Genomic DNA, 18,076 nt, shown 5'->3' with positions numbered 1-18,076 from the left:
AAATCCCAGATAGTTGGTTGAAGATGATACAAAGGAGTTTTAATCAATATATTTGGAATAGGAAAGAAACAAGATTTAACCCCTTAAGGACACATGACGTGTGTGACACGTCATGATTCCCTTTTATTCCAGAAGTTTGGTCCTTAAGGGGTTAAACTTTTATTACGTTCTACAAAAAAGAGAAATGTGGTCTAAATTTCCCTAATATTAAAGGGACACTATAGTTACTCAGACCACTTCAGCTCAATGAAGTGGTTTGGGTGTCAGGTCCCCCAGGTTTTAACCCTTCAGATGTAAACATAGCAGTTTCAGAGATGTTTACATTTCAGGGTTAATCCAGTCTCTAGTGGCTGGATTCCTGACAGCCGCAAGAGGCGCTTCTGTGACGCTGGATGCGAAATTCAAATTCAGCACGCAGAGTGTCCATAGGAAAGCATCGAGAAATGCTTTCCTATGGACTGTTTGAATGCACGCATTCGCATTCCGTTCCACTCGGGAGCTGACGTCGGCGGGGGAGGAGAGGTCACTAGCGCCGAGGGAGCTCGGCGCTGGATAAAGGTAAGTGGCTGAAGGGGTTTTAACCCCTTCAGCCCAGCGGTTGGGGACCCCGAGGGTGGGGGGACCTAAGGGTTATATAGTGTCAGAAAAATGAGTTTGTTTTCCTGACACTATAGTGATCCTTTAAGTATAACTATAGTTACTCATTTATATAATCATCAGCTGGATACTGAACTGAAGATAAACTGGTATGTGATGGAAACGAATAGTCTGACTACATCTAATGTATTTCAAATAACATGGAATTGTTATCATAAACCCCTACCTAACATTAAAAATTATATTTTAAAACATTTGTATGAGACTTGGGATTCTGTTAAAAAAAAGTTTCTAGATATTAAGAGAAATATTTTTAGTTTTATGCCATTGGAGGTACTGGAGGACTTGAAAAATCTAGCCTTAACAAACTGAAAAAGATGTAAAATTACAACTATAGACCACCTAATAGAAAATACAAAAATAAAATAATTTTTGGATTTAACAATGGAGTTTAATCTCCCTTCATCTTAGCTTTTTAACTCCCTAGGAGTAAAGTATACATTGAAGCAGCATTTAAGATTTAGTAAAACAGGAATACATGAGGATCTATGGTGCATTTTTAACCAAAATAAGGTTTACAAAGTTCTCTTCAAAGCATTAAGTAAAAAATGAGGATCAAATTAATGCTTTAGTAAAACGCGAGACTAAATTAAATATTCAAATTACAAATATAGAATAGTATAAATCTTTAATAGAAACAAGGAAAGATATCCATTGAATACGTTTGCAGGAGACTGAATATAAACTTATCAACAAGTGGTATCTGGTACCTTCAAGGATAGCTAGAATGTTTACTTTGTCAAGTGATTTCTGCTGGAGGTGTGAAAAGAGTAGAGGTTCATACATACATATCTGGTGGAGCTGTAATAAAGAAGCAATGGAAAAAGATTTTTGTTCTTATATATAAAATGATAGAATATAGACTTCTGGTTGTGCCGGAGGTAGCCTTATTACATTTGAGATGGCCTAAGTTAAAAAGGATGGAAAGAAAATTTATTATACATTGTTTTGTAGCTTTTAAAATTCTAAAAGCCACAAACTGGAAAACTAAAAATGTCCCAATATGGAAAAATATAATAAATCAATTATTATTTTAATTAGGAATGTAGTTGGCAATTAATGAACACTCAAATATTAATGAACAAGACAATGTAGAGGCGAAAGATCTGATTAAGAAATTAATATCACTGGAGTCCCCTGTACAAGAAATTGATATTGTTTAGATAGAGTAAAGGATAAAAGCCATTGGAACCCGCCGATCCACTGTGAGACACACTTAATGCTATATATGTTGCTTGATAAATGTTTGTACTTATATGTCTGATATATGTTTAACTTATAGACATAATCTAATTCAAATTAACTGAATTGGATGTTATTTGTACGTCATATAAAGAAAAAAATGTAATTAAAAGAATTATAAAAAAAAATAATAAAACCAGCAGATCTCTTGTCTGGAGCCTTTGTACGCCCTACCCTTTTAACCCCTTCAGGACGGAGTCAATAGTGCACGTTCTGATCAAAACAAAACGTAAACAAAAACTGGAATTTGCGCTATATGTCTGTTCAACCATAATTCACCGTTGTCACATTAAGTGCACCCACACTTATTATATATCATTTTGTTCAGGAGAAACAGGGCTTTAATTTATCATGAACTATTCATATATGGAACATAATTTATTATGAATAAAATAAAAAAAATGTGAGAAAATAAGATTTATTTTTTTTAATTTGTATTTCCGTCTGACATTTTAGCTGTGAATGTCATAATACTGTTGAAAATGCACATATTTGTAATCAGCGATGTCTCACAAGTACAACAGTACCCCCCATTAACAGGTTTTATGGTGTTTTGGAAAGTTACAGGGTCATATATAGAACGTTCCATTTTCACATTGAAATTTGACAGATTATTAATGTTACCTTTGAGACAGTGTGGTAGCCCAGGAATGAGAATTACCCCCATAATAGCATACCATTTGAAAAAGTAGACAACCCAATGTATTGCAAGTGGGGTATATTTAGTCTTTTTTTTGTAGCCACTTAGTCACAAACACTGGCCAAAGTTAGCGTTCATATTTGTTTTTGTGTGAAAAAAGCAAAAAACTAATATTTGGCCAGTGTTTGTGACTAAGTGGCTACTAAGAAAGACTGGACATATCCCACTTGCAATACCTCGGGTTGTCTACTTTTGCAAATGGTATGCCATCATGGGGGTAATTCTCATTCCTGGGCTACCATACGCTCTCAAAGGCAACATAACCAATTTGGCAAATTTCAATGTGAAAAAAATGAAATGCAAGCCTTATATGTGACTCTCTAACTTTCCAAAACACCATAAATCCTGTACATGGGGGGTACCGTTATTCTCAGGAGACTTCTCTAAACACAAATATTAGTGTTTTAAAACAGTAAAACATATTACAACAATAATATAGTCCATAAAAGTGCCGATCGTTTGTAAAAAATTAAAAAAACGTCACTTTTACTTAAAATATCATCGTTGTAATACAATTTACCAGTTTGAAACACTAATATTTGAGTTCATCGAAGTCTCCCAAGTAAAACAGTACCCCCTATGTACAGGTTTTATGGTGTCTTGGAGAGTTACAGGGTCAAATATAGTGCTTGCAAATTAAATTCTCTGCACTTTCTCTCTGTGTTTTCAGGCATGTCAATCAAATTTTAATTAATCAAATCACATAATTATGTTAAAAGATTACTTAAATATACATGTAGAATTTTAATATATATACATATATATGTATTTAAATTCTACGTGTATACTAATGTAATCTTTTATGTAATTATATGTATTTATCTATATATATATATTTGCGGGTCTTTGTATTTTATATTATTATTATTATTATTATTATTGCCATTTATATAGCGCCAACAGATTCCGTAGCGCTTTACAATATTTTCAGAGGGGGGGATGTAACAATAAATAAGACAATTACAAGAAAACTTACAGGAATAATAGGTTGAAGAGGACCCTGCTCAAATGAGCTTACAGTCTATAGGAGGTGGGGTATTAGAAACATTAGGATAGGAAATATCAAGTAGGAGTGAAGCAGAGCTGGAGGAGAGAGCAAAGCACTATCCCATAGGAGAGCAAGAGACAGGTATGTAAGGGAGAGATTACTCTGGGAGGCCATACGCTTTCCTGAAGAGATGGGATTTAAGGCCCTTCTTAAATGATTGAAGACTAGGGGAGAGTCTGATGGCAGTAGGCAAGTTATTCCATAGGAGAGGAGCTGCCCGTGAGAGGTCCTGCAAGCGTGAGTTGGCCGTACGGGTGCAAGCAGCGGTCAGGAGGTGGTCGCGGGCACAGCGGAGGGTACGAGGAGGGGCATACCTCTGGATCAGTGAAGAGATATAAGAGGGGCTGGAATTGTTCAGTGCTTTAAATGTATGGGTTAGCACTTTGAATTGACTCCTATAGGATACAGGGAGCCAATGTAGATATATATAGAATGTCATTCTAAGTGTATTTTGTTAGCAATATATATATATTAATAACAAAATACAGTTAGAATGAAAGTACATATGAATATATAATTTATATAAAATTTTGTTTAAATATTTTATATATTTATTTTATTATTTTATTTATTTATTATTTTAATTATACATATATATATATACATATATACATATATATATATATATATATATATATATATATATATATATATACATATATATATATATATATATATATATATATATATATGTAGATCTATTATATATATAATATATATATACATATTATATAAATGTAACGTCATTCTAAGTGTATTTTAATACTAATATATATACTAATATTAATATTAAAATACATGACGTATGACGTTACATATATATAATATGTATATATATTATATATATATAATATATATACATATATTATATATATATATATATATATATATATATATATATATATATATATATATATATATATACATACATTTAATTTATTTTTAACATGTTTAATTTGTTTTTTTTATACTTTCCTACCAGCAGGGGGACTGTCTGATATTTCAGACAGTCCCCCTGCTGGCAGATCCACAGCCAGCTATAGGGGGCCATGTGATCACTCTTTGAGAGCGATCACATGGCCCCGGGGGGCCTCATTTGCCGTGGGAGGGCTGCCTGGGCTGTCAGGCAGCCCTCCAGAAGAGGATCGCGGCGGAGGTAAGTATAACTTACCTCCTGGGGCTCAAAGCCGTTACGGCGTTCCATGCCGCCGCAACGGCTTTAAAGCCCATTATAATGGGGACGGCATGGAACGCCGTAATGGCGAGAACGGGTTAAACTGTCCCAGACTTCATGGCTGTCCAATCACAGACTTTCCCATGCAGATTGCAAGACAGGTGCTCCGGCCAATTGCTGCCTCTTGAGTTCAGCTTCACTCAGCTAATCAAACCTGGAAGTAACCAAACCGGTTGTCTGCTTGAAAGCCAGGGTGGTGTAACTTTAATTTCTAAAAGTGCTAATTTCTATTGAAATCTGCAAAAGAGGACATTCTTCACACATAAAGTATTTCAGCAAGCTAAAGTGCTTAAAGGATTTGAAGTTACTCTTTAAGAAAAAAGACTGGGCTGTTAGAAAATGTAGAAGCACTATATGTTGTTGAATATGCAAATACACTTGCATACATTGACCAGCCAACATTCAAAATGTATATTCTGAAATGTTATGTCATCTTATTTTTCTATAGAGATAAACCAGGTGTGTGTTTTATTTCCCGAATTTCTATTCTCCAGCTTAGTTTCCTATACTCTATATCTTCCAAATCCTTATGTTATCTATTCATTTAAATATGTCAACTTGTACCTAAACTCTTCTGCAACTGTCACTAATCTAATACTATCCTTACCTTTTTGTGTCATTTTACCCCACTCCGTCTAGCATGTAAGCTCATTGAGCAGGGCCCTCAACCCCTCTGTTCCTGTGTGTCCAACTCGTCTGGTTACAACTACATGTCTGTTCATCCACCCATTGTAAAGCGCTGCAGAATTTGATGGCGCTATATAAATATCATAATAATAATAATAATAATAATAATAATATTAAACGTATTGATTTTTTTTTTTACTTGCTTATAGATTCAAAATCTTATCAAGACTGTACCCCATTATCCATCATATAAAAGATTAGATTTTGGCTTTTGTCGTAATAATGGACCAAGTAAAGTATTTGACCCTTGGTGGCATCAACGGCGTTCATATCCAGTGAGAAAGAAGGATCTTCAGAACATTATCGAGGTTAGAAGCATATAAGATATATTTTCAGTGTAAGCCAACCAATCAGAGTGCTCTGACATACAAAGCCTCACTTTGCTCAAGACTTAGAATGTTCTTACTGATATTGCACAGTGTAAGATGCAATAGCCGACATAGAGTGGGAAAGCATTTATAAGACTTTTCTCTTGTATTAGAGCTCAGTCTACTGCAAGCCCTCGCTGGATTATTTTTCTTGCATCACATTTTTATTTTATTTTTGTTTTTTTTTGTAAACCAGTTTTTTTATTTTTTATTTTTATTAGTTGTGTCAGGAACCATGGATTTTAATTTGGCATTTTTGTGGCCGAAGAAAAAAATAGTTAGCAAGCATGTTGGTAAGTATAATTTTAAATTTTGCAGGTATTAATTTTTGCCTCCCGCTGATTGTAATTAGGGTGATGGGGGATAGGTAGGGTTAATTAATTTAAATGGGTGTGGCTACATGATTGTGATTAGCATGCCCCACTTTTCTTTTATTAAATAGCCCCACCTTCTTATCACGAGTGGTAGCGGGGGTTTAAGAGTGATCTGACCACTTCCCATTATTTATTTTAAAGTCTTCCATCAGATTACCTTGGTGGGGGCACAGAGGGGACTATGTCTTCTCTCCATTAGTTCAGAGGCCAAATCCCCATGGCAGGTAGGGGGAAAGGCAGCAAGGCAGGTGGGAACATAGAGAAATGTAAACCTCCCTTATAGTTATATGTGGGTTTTATTGACCCCCACAAGGTTTTTGTTTATCAATTTATTTTTTTAAATTTTTGAATGTGGCGAATGGCTGACAAGCAAGGGCTGGCCAGTCATAATATAATTAACTTTTTGTAGGATTTGAATGTGAAAGCACTGATTTTAATCTGGACACCAAAAGCACCCTGTGATTGCTGAACATTTGCTCGGGCTAACTGAATTCTGACCATATTTATCTTTAGTAAATATGAAAATTGCCATTGCGGTCAACATTTGCCCATTTTCGCTAGATTTTATCCATCCGGACAAAATCGGATGTTTGGTGAATAACCCTGTGACACTATTACTTAGTGCAGGAACATTTCACTGACAGGAAAGAAGTGAATTGTGCAGACAGAAGACAAGGCTGTTTGAAATAAAAGGTATGGTTGCTTAGGGGAGTTAAATGAATGTTAGCCAATGTGTAGTATGGGTGAGCAGAGAAGAAATAGTGTAAAGTAGAGAAGATGAGAGCTGAACAATTGCCCATCTTTGTTGTTTATGTGCTTATTTGCAGGAGATGGGACTTACCATTGTGACCAACTGGAAAATTGAGGCTCCTGTGACCTGTAAGCTTGATAGAGGTACATAGAAAATTTGCAGAACAGGTCAGGCCAGTGGTATAATACTGGTCTAATTATGAAAAAAACATGCTTGCAATCCCCTTTATTTTCTAACAATTTATTATGTATTTCATGCGATTGTTTGGGGTAAAAGTTAGAATAACTAGTATGTACTGGCTGAGAAACTCTCTCTGTTCTTAGTTTCCTAGGTATAATGTGATTATAATATCAGTCTTAATATTGTTGATACTTTTATTTGTTTTATAAGAAGAGGGTCAGTGTGCTTGAAAAACCCAAGACACCTAAGGTCTGGTTGACCTCTGCTTAATCAAACCTTGGGTGTCTGATTGAGCAGTGGTCAAACAGTGGCAGCCCCTGTTAATCAAGGAACATTCTGTCCTCCTCATCACACAAGGTCTTGCTGGAGTCTTTATTTCATGAGATATCTTCCACTAGATACTCCCAGACGTAGTGAGAGCCTGCCATTCTTTCTCTTCAGAGGCTGAGCCATCCACTTGCCACTCATCCACTACAATGTGGGAGGAGGGAGAGAACCCTCATCATCTTAGAACAGTAAGGGAGGGGGAGGCAGTTACTGCTTAAGCCATTTAAGAGGGGCCTTTCCTTTGGCCCTCTGTGAAACAGAACTGTCTCCTTTCCAGTTTTGCTTGGTCATAGGTATATAAACCATAGAGGTCCCTGAGCCCATGGTAGGTAGTAACACTATGTGGATTTACAAGAGACAAGTTGGGAGTGCTACAGAAGCGAGGACTTTCCCAACTGCTATTAGCTAATAATAGGGGCGGCAGAATGCTGTCAAAGTGCCGCCTGGAGGCATAGTCCCATCGTATGAATTTCAAATTTAAGGTCAAAATAGTCAAACTGGAAAAGTTTTATAAATCAGCTATACCAGTTCTGCAACTCTGACTTTAAATTTGAAATGCACTTGGAATTGTCTTTTTTATTTTATTTTTTTACATTATAAATAATGAATAGAGTAAAAATGTAGTTTTACTTACCTTTTATCCAATGCCACACTGGACTTGCCATGGCTGGTCTTGGCTCTATTGCTGACATCATGAATCTTGACGATCTCAACCAATGCAATGCTTTCCCATGGGGCAGCATAGGGATGCTATTGCACATATTCTGTAAAATATTGTGCTGCTCCAATCAGAATCTATTGAATCTATGCTTCTCTATGGAAAGCATTTAGTGTTTCCATGCAGAGTATGCAGCTCTGAAATAGGAAGTACTTCTAGTGACTGTCTGAGTGACTGCACCTATAGGTGTTACTAGACAGCAATGTAAATACTTTTTTCTAAACTGCCTTTTCAATTTGCTTTGCTGAGCCTGCAGAGCTATGACACCATAGAAACATAGAATGTGACGGCAGATAAGAACCATTCGGCCCATCTAGTCTGCCCAGTTTTCTAAATACTTTCATTAGTCCCTGGCCTTATCTTATAGTTAGGATAGCCTTATGCCTATCCCACGCATGCTTAAACTCCTTTACTGTGTTAACCTCTACCACTTCAGCTGGAAGGCTATTCCATGCATCCACTACCCTCTCAGTAAAGTAATACTTCCTGATATTATTTTTAAACCTTTGTCCCTCTAATTTAAGACTATGTCCTCTAGTTGTGGTAGTTTTTCTTCTTTTAAATATAGTCTCCTCCTTTACTGTGTTGATTCCCTTTATGTATTTAAATGTTTCTATCATATCCCCCCTGTCTCGTCTTTCCTCCAAGCTATACATGTTAAGATCCTTTAACCTTTCCTGGTAAGTTTTATCCTGCAATCCATGAACCAGTTTAGTAGCCCTTCGTTGAACTCTCTCTAAGGTATCAATATCCTTCTGAAGATAGGGTCTCCAGTACTGTGTACAATACTCCAAGTGAGGTCTCACCAGTGTTCTGTACAATGGCATGAGCACTTCCCTCTTTCTACTGCTAATACCTCTCCCTATACAACCAAGCATTCTGCTAGCATTTCCTGCTGCTCTATTACATTGTCTGCCTACCTTTAAGTCATCAGAAATAATCACCCCTAAATCAGAGGCGGCTCTAGACTTTTTGAGGCCTTAGGCGAAAATCAAATATGAGGCCTCCCACGCGCGATAAAAAAAATAAGCAGGCGATATTAAAATTAACTGTATAAATTGCATATTTTAAGGCAAACATTAATAAACCTCATAGTATTCACAAAGTTATTTTTGTTATTAAATTATTCTACAAAACATTGGGTATAGCTAAAAAGTTTGTGCCTGACTACTCAGTTATTCTTGTTGGTGTCTCCTAAAACTGAAATAAAGTTGTCAACAGTGTATTAAAAGAACACTATAGTATCAGGAACACAAATGTGTATTCCTGACCCTATCGTGTTAAACTATTTAGCCCCCCCCCCCCTCAATGTAGCAAAAACATACTTATTTCTGCTAGCGCTGGATCCGCCCAATTGGCTAACATAATCTAAACTGATGATCTCAGTCAATCACAATGCTTTCCCATAGGAAAGCATCAGATTGGCTGAGATCTTCAATTTTGATGTCAGCCAAGGAGTCAAGTCAGGGGCGGCTGCCATGGTTAATTTTCTTAGTCATAAAAAACTAAACCTTTCTTACCTGAGAGAGATGAAATGAGAGGGACCTCACAATTTGGTGTCCAGTGTCCATGCAGCCCTGAGCAGCTTGAAAAGGAGACTGAGAGACGGCTCACTTGTCCACAGTCTCAAGACAGCTGCCTTAGCCCTTTACAGGCTTCTTCCTGCAAAATAATAAAAAAGATTTTTGAAAAAAGAGACACGACTTAAGCAGTTTTTTTTTAAATGTTCTCTAAAACAAATAATAAAAATTAAATAAATATATATAAAATTAAATAAATAAAATATATATATATATATATATTTTTTTTTTTTTTTTCTTATTTTGTTCTCAACTCCAATTAATACTTTGGTTTAACTTTCTGATTGGGGCACCAATGATAGGCTAAGAACATCATCTGAGAGCTTAGCCTAGAAGTAGTTCACCATTCACAAAAACAGAGTGAGAAAAATATGAATGGCATGTTTCCCACTCTGTTTTGTGATTGGCTGAGCCAGCCAGCGGCTTCCTGATTCAACCATTAAACTACATTGGAAGTAGTGAGAAAAAAAGGTTTCTTACCTGAGAGAGATGAAATGAGAGGGACCTCACGATTTGGTGTCCAGTGTCCATGTAGCCCTGAGCAGCTTGAAAAGGAGACTGAGAGACGGCACAGTCTCAAGACAGCTGCCTTCGACTTTTACAGGCTTCTTCCTGCAAAATAATATAAAATGGTTTTTTGTTTGTTTGTTTTTTGAGTTTTTTAATACGATAATACTATAGTAATACTATACTGTAATTATAACATATATTACATATTATCTTAATATTATTGTTAATATTAACGATTACTATATTATTAATGATTATAATATATTATAATATATAATATATTATATAATTATTATAATTATAGTAAATTATATCATTATTATTATAATTAATATTTAATATTGTTATGTAATTTTGTATTTGATATACCACCATTATTCTGTGAAAAGATGGGGGGGTACAGCTCTCCTGCTTTTTTCTCTCTTCTACTCTGCTCTCCTTCCCTTTACTTTCTTTTCATCTGCTCTCCTTCCCCTTTTCTTTATTTTCATCCGCCTTCCTTCCCCTTTATTTTTATCTGCTCTCCTTTTCTTTATTTCCATCCGCTCTCCTTACCCTTTTCTTTATTTTTATCTGCTCTCCTTCCCCTTTATTTTCATCTGCTCTCCTTCCCCTTTTCTTTATTTTCATCTGCTCTCCTTCCCCTTTATTTTCATCTGCTTTCCTTCCCCTTTATTTTTATCTGCTCTCCTTCCCCTTTATTTTTATCTGCTCTCCTTCCCCTCTTCTTTATTTGTATCTGCTCTCCTTCCCCTTTACTTTTTTTATCTGCTCTCCTTCCCCTTTTCTTTATTTGTATCTGCTCTCCTTCCCCTTTATTTTTTTCTGCCCTCCTTCCCCTATTCTTTATTTGTATCTGCTCTCTTTCCCCTTTATTTTTTTCTGCCCTCCTTCCCCTTTTCTTTACTTGTATCTGCTCTCCTTCCCCTTTATGTTTTTATCTGCTCTCCTTCCCCTTTTCTTTATTTGTATCTGCTCTCCTTCCCCAATCCCCTTTACTTTATTTTCATGTGCTGCCTTTTTCTCTCTTCTCCTCTGCTCTCCTTCCATTTTCTATCTTCTCCTCTGCTCTCTTTCCTTCACCAGCAGCTATTCTTTCTTTTTCTTCTCTTCTTCTTCTTCCTCTTTGTACCGCAGGCGGGGGAATTCAGGGGGAGGGGTTACGCCGTCGCGTCGTGACGTCATCGCTAATCGGCATTGCGGATTGGCCGATTAGCAGGTTAGTGGCAGGAGGAGGGGAGGGTACTCACTCCACCACGGAACCCATGTGAGAGGGTTCCATCTTGTCAGCGCCAGCGCCGCGGCAATGCGGATGTGGCCGCCGGCCAGGCATGAAAGGATTTTAATAATCTTTTATTTTTTTTACCGCAGCGGCTCTCTAATTACATGGTTTAGGCGGCCGCGAGGCCCCTTTTAGCGCGAGGCCTTAGGCGGCCGCCTAAACCGCCTAATTAGAGAGCCGCCTCTGCCCTAAATCCCTTTCCTCAGATGTTGAGGTTAGGACTCTATCAAATATTTTGTACTCTACCCTTTATTACAGTAGGCTGCACCTCCAGGTTAAGCTGTAGGAGTTCTGGTGACTATAGTGTCCCTTTAAAATATAATGCCAGGAATTCCAAGTGGGCCATCTACCAGTCATGAAAGTAGAAAATGGCAAGGAGCAACTGTATGTAATATATAAGTAATTTCACTTATGTGATCAGATACATGGTGCCATGAGTGCAAGTCAATGTGGGCTCTTGTTCATCTAAGACAGCCACTAGAGGGCACTTCCGTGTCCATAGCACAGGAAACCTGTGCTAGAGCATTGCTGGACGTCCCCATAGGAAAGCATGCGCATTAGGTTTCCTCAGCCGGCGGGTGGGATCAGTCTCGCCCACTGGCTGACGTAATCACTGGGAGGAGCGACGGAGAGCAGAAACCACCACAGAGGGACATCCCCTTTAGCTACCGGGGATTGTTTTCCTGGCACTGGAGAGTCCGTTTAAAGAGACACTCCAGGCACCCAGACCACTTCTGCCCATTGGAGTGGTCTGGGTACCAACTCCAACTACCCTTAACCCTGCAACTGTAAATATTGCAGTTTCTTATAAACTGCAATAATTACCTTGCAGGGTTAAGTCCTCCCCTAGTGACTGTCTATTAGACAGCCACTAGAGGGAACTTCCTGCTCTATAGCAAAGATTTTCTGTGCTAGAGCATCTCTGGACGTCCTCACACTGTGTGAGGACCTCCAGCGTCACTCATTTCCCCATAGGAAAGCATTGAAAATCGTTTTCAATGCTTTCCTATGGGGTGTGCGGCATTGCCGCGCATGCGCATTAGGTCTCCTCGGCTGGTGGGCGGGATCAGTCTCGCCCACTGGCCGACGGAGGCAGAAGGTGGAGCGGCGGGGGAGAAGCAGGCATGTCGCACATGTCGCTTGCACATGTCGCTGCCTCAGGTAAGTCACTGAAGGGGTTTTCACCCCTTCAGCAACTGGGGATTGGGGGGTGGGAGGGAGAGGAATCCTGCAGTGCCAGGAAAACGGATTGGCACTGGAGATTCCCTTTAAATAATTTATTAAAGGTTTGTGTGTGAGATGCAATTAATTAAATAAAATCAATTGTGTCCTTCAGGAGTGGGGATGATGGCCAAGAGCATGCCTTCTGCTTCTTTGATGAGGGCACCAGCAGCAGGTAAGCTAGATCCTCATTGAACTCCTGATATTATAGAGGTAAGGTCAGCCGGTGAGAAAGGAAACAGCACTGACAGAGTAGTCTTACTTTAAAAATGTTCCCTTCCGGTCAGCTGGCAGCTTGTAGATTTGCTCCTTTGGTCCATTTTTAGGATGTCCTCATGAATCTAATACAGTGTGCTCAGGAGTAAAAAGTGGCAACTTCATGCTTTCTTGGCTGACCCACTGGTTAAATGTCCAATGGCCGGTCTAAACCTGATGTGTATAGATGTAACCCCACAATGCTAATGTAAATAATTTAAAATAAAGCATAGGAATGACCTTACCACAGGAAATATAGAATAATTAGGAATCACTCACGTGTTCCAGAGCCACTTGTACGGCTCTCTGTAACCGCAGTGCATCTGTTTGGGGGTGGGCGTCACCCTTGTTCACCAGATGAAGCTTGTATCACAAATTCAGTTAAAATTAATATTTATTGCTCCAATAATTAAAAACAAACAGCAAATAAATATATTAAAGTTAAAAAATGAAAAATATTAAAATTAAAATAAAGAAATTAGCAAATAATAAAGTCCACTGGATATTCTTGTTGAATAAAAATGCATTTTACCTATTTCTCATGAATATATTTCTTGTGAATATTTTGCAATGTATACCTTGTCAGTGGGTACAATTTCTAGTATAGTGGGTGCAATTTCCCAGTTCATGCCTCATTGGGATGGTGAATATGAAGAGGCTGCATTCCAAGCCTTATTTTCATGTCCGATTATGTTAAGATGCAGGCCCGGACTGGCCATTGGGCACACCGGGCAAATGCCCATCTGGAACACCGGACAAATTTAAAGCAAACACAGTGCCAGCATGTTATTAAATTTGCTTGCGCTGTGCAGAACAAATACATGATCTTTTTCTCACACTAGAGCTCTTCACCAGAGCTCTGCGCATGGTTTGCCCATCATGCTCACTTTGTGATGATGCATGCTTGTTATTGTTTATGATAAAACACACCCTATCTGGCCCCGCAGCCTTTTCAGTGGGCCGCTGTAATTAAAAAATACCCGGGTCGAATTTTCTTCCCAGACCGGCCCTGTTAAGATGTCACTTTCAGTTTTTGCCAGTGGCTACTTTTTGTGTTTCTCATTGTTCAATCTAGCCCGCTGCATTTTCATGTGTTCCACCATGGGTGTTGTTACAGTAAGGGAAAATAGTATTTGATCCCCTGCTGATTTTGAACATTTGTCCACTGACAAACAAATGATCAGTCTATAATTTTAATTGAAGGGGCATTTTAACAGAGAATAATGGGAAAAAAATCAAGAAAAACACATGTCAAAAACCTGTCAATTAGCACGATTTCTGGATCCCATGTGTCTTTTATACAGGTAATGAGCTGAGATTAGGAGCACTCTCTTAAAAGGAGTGCTCTTAATCTCAGCTCATTACCTGTATAAAAGACACCTGTCCACAGAAGCAATAAATCAGATTCCAAACTCTCCACCATGGCCAAGACCAAAGAGCTGTACAAGCATGTCAGGAACAAGATTGTAGACTGGAATGGGCTACAAGACCATCGCTAAGCAGCTTGGTGAGAAGGTGACAACAGTTGGTGCGATTATTCGCAAATGGAAGAAACAGAAAATAACTGTCAGTCTCCCTCTGTTTGGTGCGCCATGCAAGATCTCACCTTGTGGAGTTTAATGATCATGAGAACGATGAGGAGTCAGCACAGAGATTGTTAATGATCTCAAGGCAGCTGGGACCATAGTCACCAAGAAAACAATTGGTAACACACTGTGCCATGAAGGACTGAAATCCTGCAGCGCCCTCAAGGTCCCCCTGCTCAAGAAAGCACATGTACATGCCCTTCTGAAATTTGCCAATGAACATCTGAATAATACACAGGAGAACTGAATAAAAGTGTTGTGATCAGATTAGACTAAAATCGAGCTCTTTTGCATTAACTCAACTCGCCGTGTTTGGAGGAGGAGGAATGCTGCCTACGACCCCAAGAACACCATCCCCACCGTCAAACATGGAGGTGGAATCCTTATGCTTTGGGGGTGTTTTACTTCTAAGGGGACAGGACAACTGCACTGCATCAAAGGGATGATGGCCATGTACCATCAAATCTTAGGTGAGAACCTCCTTCCCTCAGCCAGGGCATTGAAAATGGATCGTGAATGGGTATTCCAGCATGACAAATACCCAATACAAACAGCCAAGGCAACAAAGGAGTGGCTCACGAAGAAGCAGGTCTCTGAGTAGCCTAGCCAGTCTCCAGACCTTAATCCCATAGAAAATCTTTGGAGGGAGCTGAAGGTTCGAGTTGCCAATCATCAACCTCGAAACCTTGAAGGACGATAATAGGCACCCAGACCACTTCAGCTCAATGAAGTGGTCTGGGTGCCAGGTCCCCCTTGTTTTAAATACATAAAACAAGATACACCTAGAAAAAACAAAAGCAGAGAACATTCATAGGGAAACACCATTTTGCAAGGTTTCTATAGGTCTTGCAATGAAATTCCTTATTGCTCAAGGGTACATGCAAAAAAAGAAGAAAAGAGTGGAAGATAAAAATGCCCATCAAAAATCTGTATCCCTCTCTCCAGAGTGGTAAATGGAAGAAGCAGGTAACAGGAATTGCAGGCAGTAATAACTGCTGTGTATTGATCATCAGCAAGTGTGACCACCTCCGAAAAAGCTGAGGTTTCAGCAGTTTGCTGGTCTGGAGCATTCAGGTGTGTTAAGACAATGCAATGGAGGAAAGACATCAGAAATGATTTTAGTGAAGCAATTGTTTCTGCCCCTCAAGCTGGTAAGAGTTACAAGGCACTTTCCAAACAATTTAAAGTCCATCATTCTACTGTGAGAAAGATTATTCAAAAGTGGAAAACATTCAAGACAGCTGCCAATCTTCCCAGGAGTGGATGCCCCAGCAAATTCACTCCAAGATCAGACAATAATCAGAGAAATTGCAAAAAAGCAACAGTTACATTTCAGACTCTACAGGCCTCAGTTAGCATGTTAAATGTTAAAGTTCATTAAAGTACAATTAGAAAAAGACTGAATAAGTGTGGTTTGTTTAGGAGAATTGCCTCTTCTCTGTTAAAGCAAACCGTTTAAAAATGTGGTGTACCATAACTGGGTCTATAAACCCCAACAAAAAACAAACAGTATGATGCCAAAATATATAGCGCTATAATCACAAATCAAAATATAATACAAATATAAAACCCTTCCGGGAAAGTCAATTTGTTTCCTTTTTGGGAGGATAGTGCTACAGCCCACATTTTTAAACTGTTTGCTTGTAACAGTGTTATGCTAAACTATCAATAATTGTATTCTACATTGTGATACATTTTTTGGCTCTCTATTTATCTGACTGCAGTTGTTTATTTACGGCCTTGCAATCAGAATTTATTTTATGTTCATTTATGGTACTTATATAGTGTTCTTTTTTATTGAGAGTTATATTTTATCAATTACTGTTGTCTGTGTGTATATACATTAAATATTAGTAGTATATATTATTTGTCCTGATATGAAAACCCATAGAATTCAAACAGGGTGTTCTTCCATTTTCCCATGACTGTGTATATGTATATGTGTATATATGCATAACTTGTGTATTTATATATACCTTAATGCAGAGGTCCTCAAACTCCGGCCCCCCGGATGTTGCTGAACTACAACTCCCATGATTCTCTGGTTATCTATATAATTCAAAGAATCATGGGAGTTGTAGTTCAGCAACATCTGGTGGGCCGGAGTTTGAGGACTCCTGCCTTAATGCATATTCTGGATTATTGACTGTAAATGCATGCATTCTTAATCTATGCTAATAATTTTTTTAGCTCACCCCTTCTAGTACTATCTCCAGCACCTTTTGTTTTCTCTCTCTCTCACCCCTCACTCGTTACACAAGATATTTACAACCCTTTGTGAAAATGGTATATATTTTATATCCGACCTGTGTCTTATCTGCACTCATGTCACTTTAACCCCAGTATCGCAACTCAACTTTGAATTTGATGTGTCACTTTTTGCTTCGAAATGCTTTTGACTTTAAAAAAAGTGTCATTCCAAAACTCTGTTCATACGATAAAAAAGGCATTGCAAGATATTAATTTCATCTGTTATTTTACATATAAATATACATTATTACAGCATCTAGTAGGACCCTTGCCTATCTGGAGTCAGCAGATGCAGAGTATCATGATGAGTCATTTGCAGAGCCTGAAGATGAAGTATCCAGTGATGTCAGTGAGGATGTACGAACACATTTCCCAGAGACATTGCTGTGGAAACTCCAGCCAATCCCGTGAGAAACTCTAAATATCACAGTACTAGGTTTATAATTTAGGGTGGGTCTTGTGTGTCAAGGTACAAATTAACACTTTTCTTGAGTACGTTTCCTCAGCATTGACATAGAGGAAAGAGATTTAGGGGTAATTATTTCAGATGACTTAAAGGTAGGCAGACAATGTAATCGAGCAGCAGGAAATGCTAGCAGAATGCTTGGTTGTATAGGGAGAGGTATTGGCAGTAGAAAGAGGGAAGTTCTCATGCCATTGTACAGAACACTGGTGAGACCTCACTTGGAGTCTTGTACGCAGTACTGGAGACCGTATCTCCAGAAGGATATTGATACTTTAGAAAACGTTCAGAGAAGGGCTACTAAACTGGTTCATGATTGCAGGATAAAACGTACAAGGAAAGGTTAAAGGATCTTAACATGTATAGCTTGGAGGAAAGACGAGACAGGGGGGATATGATAGAAACATTTAAATACATAAAGGGAATCAACACAGTAAAGGAGGAGACCATATTTAAAATAAAAACTACCACAATAAGAGGACATAGCCTTACATTAGAGGGGCAAAGATTTAAAAATAATATCAGGAAGTATTACTTTACTGAGAGGGTAGTGGATGCATGGAATAGCCTTCCAGCTGAAGTGGTAGAGGTTAATACAGTAAAGGAGTTTAAGCATGTGTGGGATAGGCATAAGGCTATCCTA

General features: G+C 38.2%; 1 protein-coding gene across 2 annotated transcripts in view; it reads left to right on the top strand.

The window, feature by feature from the left end:
* Positions 1–18,076, top strand: part of LOC134574918 (alpha-2-macroglobulin-like protein 1) — a 259,124-nt gene that overhangs the window by 181,788 nt on the left and 59,260 nt on the right. For both annotated transcript variants that reach the window (XM_063433983.1, XM_063433984.1), the window contains exons 18-21: positions 5,718–5,876; positions 7,138–7,204; positions 12,995–13,054; positions 17,224–17,377. In XM_063433983.1, the coding sequence (XP_063290053.1) occupies positions 5,718–5,876; positions 7,138–7,204; positions 12,995–13,054; positions 17,224–17,377 (440 nt within the window). The remainder of the gene's footprint in view (positions 1–5,717; positions 5,877–7,137; positions 7,205–12,994; positions 13,055–17,223; positions 17,378–18,076) is intronic.

This window comes from Pelobates fuscus, chromosome 10 (assembly GCF_036172605.1).
Source record: "Pelobates fuscus isolate aPelFus1 chromosome 10, aPelFus1.pri, whole genome shotgun sequence".
NCBI lineage: Eukaryota > Metazoa > Chordata > Amphibia > Anura > Pelobatidae > Pelobates > Pelobates fuscus.
Note: the sequence above shows the minus strand (reverse complement) of the source record. Positions and strands in the feature narration are given on the sequence as shown.